This window comes from Miscanthus floridulus, unplaced genomic scaffold, assembly GCF_019320115.1.
Source record: "Miscanthus floridulus cultivar M001 unplaced genomic scaffold, ASM1932011v1 fs_196_1_2, whole genome shotgun sequence".
Classification (NCBI taxonomy): domain Eukaryota; kingdom Viridiplantae; phylum Streptophyta; class Magnoliopsida; order Poales; family Poaceae; genus Miscanthus; species Miscanthus floridulus.
Window position 1 is genome coordinate 42,754 of NW_027096363.1, and position 5,460 is coordinate 48,213.

Here is a 5,460-nt window from a genome sequence, read left to right on the forward strand (position 1 = left end):
TAGATGGGTTATTATTTGGGCTAGGTCGAACGGTGGGCTTATCTTACTTCGGGGATTCATGTGGAAATTTGAAATTTGCCCTGCCTCAATCTGTTTCGGGCCCACAAACCTACAAATTCGGGAGAGGGGGAATCAAACCCACCTACCACCCTTGAAGGGTCTAAAATCCTTGGGTACCTAACTCGACTCTATCGCGCTGACATCCCTAGTCAAGAGGAAGTATGAAAATTTAGCTTTGTTCCCATTTTTTTACATGCACACGAGTTGCAGCTGCAAAGAGGACAAAATCAGTAGCATCTATCATCTATGGGGAAAATACCGCAACACTTCCCTTGGAATTTCCTTTCTATCTATTTACGACAGCAAGATGTGCTCGAACCAAAATATTGTGAACTACAAACTTATATATTTGATCGAGCTCTATAACTCTGATGTACTTTTTATCTTCATCTAAACTCATACTTAGATAAATTTAAATATCCGTCTCGAATAGATATAGGAGTATACTTCTGATTTTTTTTTCTGGGACGCTTTTTTTTTGCAGAAAACAAATTAATAAAAATACAGAAATATTTTTTTTCGAAAACCGCCGACTTTTATAACCAGCCCACACGCTATCGAACGGACTTGGTCCCTCCAATTCTTCGCAACGGCCCAGCCCACGACGTGCAAAGACCCATTTGCGACGGCCCATCCCACTCTTATCCATTCCATCCAAAAAAAACGATCAGTGGTGAGGCACTGAGGCCCTCCGATGAGCTCTCCACCGGCTCTCCGCTCTTCGCCGCCGCCGCAGCTGCTGCTGCCGTGGCGCCCTCGCCGCCGCCGGCTCGTCGTCAGCAGTCCCGCGCGAGCTTCGAGGCCCTCCTGCGTCCTAGCAAGTGGCGCCAGCGCGCGCTACGGCCCGCATCCGCAGCCGCTGCCACGACTCGTGGCGGCGGAGTCGCCTCCTTCCACCTCGCTCGCCGCCGTTGGCGGCGTCCGGAGGGACGCGGAGACGGGGCTCGCCTTGCTCCTCGTCGTTCTCGGTGTGGTATCATGCCTCTCCTTACGCCTTTGGATTTGCCTTCGACTGAAGTTTCTGGGAGCGGGTTGTTTGATAGGATTAGGATTGGATTGTGGCTGCATAGGATTCAGTTGAGTTGGGTATTAGGGACAACCGGCCTACAACTTTATAGCAAAGATCCGGACATGATAAAATTTGCAAATTAGGAAGATGGCTGCACATATATTAGGAACAACCAATTGATCGATTGTCATGGACGGATTGACCTGTGCTGCCGGCTTCGTAAGATGGCAAATTTTCCACAAGGATAGATAGAAATAACCCAAAATAGATTTGATTTCAGTTTGATATATTATTGAACTTATGGCAATGATACAACACATTGGAATATTGCCCGGACAAGTAGCAGCAAAGATGACAAAGAACATGTGAAGCCATTGTAAATTTCATTTTTATGCAAGATACAGAGCGATGAGCGGAATCTCTGCACGCTTTCACATTAGCTTCTGTGAGGAAGTGGCTATCTTTACATCAATGAACATAAGTTTGAAAATAATTGTTGGCTTATTTAATAACATATTCTGTGTATCAGACGATCAGTTAGAACCATTCATTTGTTGTTAACTTGTTGGTCAATCTAAATGGTAGTACTTAAGAGTAGCACTATCTGGTGCTTGTGGGGATCAAACACTCAAACTGGCAGTAGAAACGACAAGTTCACAAGTATGTGTTTAGAATGAATTCAATTTGATAGTGGAACTGCCAACCAACACAACCATATTGTGCTCCTACTTTGTTACTATTCTCGGTAGTATTCTTACGGTGGGACAAGGAGCACCACAGCCCATAGTCTGAACAACAAAGTTAACTTCTATATCCAACCAAATAGGCAATTGAGGTTTACATTACCCGTTACCCTTTTTTTCGTCACGAATTGTCATTAGTAGCCTTAAAAAAGGAAGAAAGACAAATGCATGGTACTATGTGGAGGCTAGCCTGACGAAATATTGATTCATAAAGTTTTTCTATACCATCGATGTTAAAGGGAAAATATGTAAAATGCTTGGTCAAAATCAATTGCAGCTGCCCCAGGTGCACGGGGGCATAACTCTTCATTCATCATTATCTGCAATCAAATTTCACCCTAATTTTTGCACACCTTGCAATTAACTTCTTGATCGTAATTTCAGGTGATGAGCTTCTTTCTGTCACTAACCATCTTATCGTTTTCAGCAAGCAGAGTGAGTAAATCATCTGAATAAATGATGATCAATCCATAAACTAGACAGTATATTTTGTGAAGACATTTTCTTGTTCTTAATAGGCGCTGCAGAAGATGGAAACTGCAGCAAATAAATTGGCAAAAGTATTTGCAGAAGAGGTGCCTGGAACTCTATCTTCACTAAAGCTCTCCTTCATGGAGATCAATGATTTAACTAGCCAGTTAAAGAACCTTAGGTAATACATTGCAAAAGCTGGATCCAGAGTTTTGATGACTGCAAAACGGTGTTTAATCGCGTTCTGCTCCAACACAGGAAGAGGCTCGCAATAAGTAGATTTGGGACGAATGCTAATTCTAAAGCAAGCTCAAGTTCTTGGTAATCTGCCAATGACAGGTCAGCTACTCAGCTCTCCTTCCTCCTAGAGTTCTTGATGAAATGATAGACGACGCTTCCCACTGCAGCCCTGCACATTTGCATAGACATGAAACATCATAAGTGTACTTCTGTGATGAACCGAAAATCGACAGAGGACTGACTTTATTGAGTAGGAGATGTTTAGTTCCATACCTGTATGTAATAATGTAAGTGACATGCCTTCAATAGCTCTACAACTTGGATGAGAATTTCTTGAGGCCTTGTTCAAAGCTCTTCATCTTATCTGGTGTTGATAGATTGGCTAACAGGGTAACCCTTGCTGTAGACACCAGATCCTTGCGCTCTGATGTGGAAGGATCAATCTGCCATATCTGGACCTCCCAAACTTTTTCAGAATGAAGAATTTTTTTAAACTCAAAGTTTGAGATTCATTAAGATAGATAGAAATAAGTTGCACTAATAACTGAAATATACGCTCGAAGTGAAAACAATCACACAACAAGTGGCAACCCATACACACACACACACTGGGTTGTTGGTAGTAGACTAGCTAGTAGCATTGCATACAAAACACATGCTGAGGATAAATTGCTTACACCTGCTTGCTGAGGATAAAATGCTTACACCTGCTCCCACAGAAGCGACGAGTTGGTATATATGTTATTTGTGCTCATTATGGTTTCTGCTAATATCTGTGAAGGTGGTGGGCTAATAAAGTCGTGCAAGTGATTATGCGACCAGTATAGTCATCATCAAATCCTGAGGTACCAAACCAGTGTGCGACCAATATAGTATCGAAATCGTGAGGTGCGGCAACGAAGTTGTTGAAGAAGCATGATCAGTGAGTGAAGTTGAAGAGTCCTCGTGAGCCACAGTTACATGTAGTCTATTTTAATTGGATGTTGTTGTACCTTGTGTGTACTTTACTAGCTGTAGCAGACTAAGATGGTTTGTGAAAACAATATGTTTGTGAAAACAATATATGTACAGCTTGCTAGCCTCCTTGTAGTGTGTTAGGTCCAAAGGAAGATGATTTGTGTCGACAAGTTCAGTTTCATTCTGGCAAGCGTCGTTTGCATTGCATTGCTCTCCCTTCCACATCAGTCAGCGAGTGCAAAGATCTGGTGTCAACAGCTTGGTCGTCATGATGAATGTATGATCGGCAGGTTGACACCAAGGGGATGCGATTGTAGTAGCCCAGCCCAGCCCAGGCCAGCCCATCCCATCCCATCCCATACACGCACACGGCACATGCTGATAGTACCTTAAAGTTTTTCTAGGCGGTAGATCAGTGGGTAATACTTAGCTTAATGGGAGACCTGGTGATGTACCTCACGTCAAGCGCAGTCGTGGCCATGACGCCGCCGACAAGGTAGCAGCGACGTGGAGACGCGGTCCGGTGGCAGCGGCGAAAGCGATGGCGCTTCTCGTCGCTTACAGCGCGCCTTCTAGATCGGACTAGGTTAGGACGCGGTGGCGCGCTGACGGCTACGGTAAAACCTCATCACTTGTGCCCCAGCCCCAACCGTCCTTTTATGAAGCTGCGCGACGAAGGCCCATCAACCAATAGAAAGGCTAAGCGCCCCCGATCAGGGCGTGAATCAAAAGCCTAATTGGCCGTTGATGGAGATCAACCTAACACACGGCACACGGCACTTTGGCGGCCATTGCCGCGCGTCAGAGATGGCGGCGGCAGTTCCGACGACTGCCTGCAAGCGCCGTGGTGAGGACGTCGTCGTTTCGACCTTTGCTACGGCTGGCAGGTAGTACAGTAGAAGCCAACAATAATCATGACGCTGGGCTGTTGCTTTGATGACCCCCACTGAAATCTGGCTCCATCTGCAAGGCGTTGCTTGCTTTTGCTTTTCAGATGGGGTAGAGTCGTCAGAGTGAGTACCTGGATTTTGCGGCCGAGCTGGGTGGGCGTGGCCCGCGCCTGGACGAGGTCGCCGAGGCGCGCGGGGCCGACGTGGTTGATGGACAGCTGCACCCCCGCCAGCCTCCGGTACCCCGACGTGACGTAGCAGCCGATGCTGGCCGCCGTCTCCGCCATCAGCGCCGACACGCCGTCGTTGAGCCAGTCGAACGGCTGCATCGATCGCGTCGATAAGGATGAGATGAAAACAAAAATATCGGCGGCGGCGGCGCGCGCGTGCGTATCCTATTCCTACCCTACCTGGCAGCAGGTCTCGGTGACGGGGAGGCGGCCGACCACCTCCTCGGCGGTGACGCGGGTGAACTCGAAGCCCAGAGCTTGCAGCGCCCGGTCCACACGAAAGGCCACCGGCGGCGTTGGATGAACAGGAGGAGGATTGCCTGCGCCCGCGCCGCCGCCCATCGCTGACTCTTGCCTCTGTCCTTGTTCCTGTGTGGAGGCTGAGGAGGAATGAAAAAGCTGGCGTGGCATAGACCGACACGCGTATACGCGTGTGTAATTAAAGACCCAGCCAGCCATCTCCGAACCTGCTTGCTCGGTGTTGGCTACGATGGGCCTGGTGGGCTCAAGTACAATTCTGCTTTAGAAATGTGCCCCCCTCTGGGTTTTAGTTAGGCCGGGCTGTTGGGCCCCCGGGCGCTGCCTGACGGGTGGCCTCCATTTAACTCACTTTTGTAGGCGATTTCGTTCGTTATTCGAACAAGGGGACAAGCACCTGTTTGCTTCTCTTATAATATATCTTTTTAGCTTATTTTTTTAGTCGAAAGAGTATTTTTCTCTCGCAACAAATCAGCCAGAACAGTGTTTCAGTTGTTTTTTCAGCGAAGCGAATGGGGCCAAGGGGATTGCTAGCGACCGGACGAACGCCCATGTCCGGACACTGGTGCCAGCACCGCGTTTCCCGTGCCTATACCCCGGTG

At 47.6% G+C, this 5,460-nt stretch overlaps 2 protein-coding genes across 6 annotated transcripts; one reads left to right on the forward strand and one right to left on the reverse strand.

The window, feature by feature from the left end:
- Window positions 1-714: 714 nt before the first annotated feature.
- LOC136530765 (uncharacterized) lies at window positions 715-3,642 on the forward strand. Its single transcript, XM_066523489.1, has 5 exons — window positions 715-1,033; window positions 2,197-2,247; window positions 2,331-2,464; window positions 2,542-2,622; window positions 3,305-3,642. The coding sequence occupies exons 1-4, from the start codon at window positions 755-757 to the stop codon at window positions 2,606-2,608; spliced, it is 531 nt and encodes a 176-aa protein (XP_066379586.1). The 5' UTR covers window positions 715-754; the 3' UTR covers window positions 2,609-2,622; window positions 3,305-3,642.
- Window positions 2,558-4,987, reverse strand: LOC136530766 (1,4-dihydroxy-2-naphthoyl-CoA thioesterase 1-like). 5 transcript variants are annotated; one of them, XR_010777866.1, is made up of 4 exons: window positions 4,781-4,987; window positions 4,502-4,693; window positions 2,797-2,989; window positions 2,558-2,692 (listed from the first exon to the last, which is right to left on the reverse strand). XR_010777866.1 is itself a non-coding variant. In XM_066523492.1 (4 exons), the coding sequence occupies exons 1-3, from the start codon at window positions 4,940-4,942 to the stop codon at window positions 2,835-2,837; spliced, it is 495 nt and encodes a 164-aa protein (XP_066379589.1). In that variant the 5' UTR covers window positions 4,943-4,987; the 3' UTR covers window positions 2,558-2,692; window positions 2,797-2,834. The 5 variants fall into 5 exon arrangements, 4 of the variants coding, with proteins under 4 accessions (XP_066379589.1, XP_066379588.1, XP_066379590.1 ...); XM_066523492.1 differs by having other exon boundaries at window positions 2,797-2,975; XM_066523491.1 differs by having other exon boundaries at window positions 2,629-2,975.
- Between the last annotated feature and the right edge of the window lie 473 nt (window positions 4,988-5,460).

What these genes read in the sequence shown, in the direction of transcription:
- LOC136530766 (XM_066523490.1), bottom strand. Translation starts at nt 4,942, where the DNA reads ATGGGCGGCGGCGCGGGCGCAGGCAATCCTCCTCCTGTTCATCCAACG. An exon ending in TCACCGAGACCTGCTGCCAG is followed by an intron (nt 4,694 to 4,780) that starts GTAGGGTAGGAA and finishes CGATCGATGCAG; the next exon opens with CCGTTCGACTGGCTCAACGA.
- LOC136530765 (XM_066523489.1), top strand. Translation starts at nt 755, where the DNA reads ATGAGCTCTCCACCGGCTCTCCGCTCTTCGCCGCCGCCGCAGCTGCTG. An exon ending in TCCTCGTCGTTCTCGGTGTG is followed by an intron (nt 1,034 to 2,196) that starts GTATCATGCCTC and finishes TCGTAATTTCAG; the next exon opens with GTGATGAGCTTCTTTCTGTC. An exon ending in TATCGTTTTCAGCAAGCAGA is followed by an intron (nt 2,248 to 2,330) that starts GTGAGTAAATCA and finishes TGTTCTTAATAG; the next exon opens with GCGCTGCAGAAGATGGAAAC.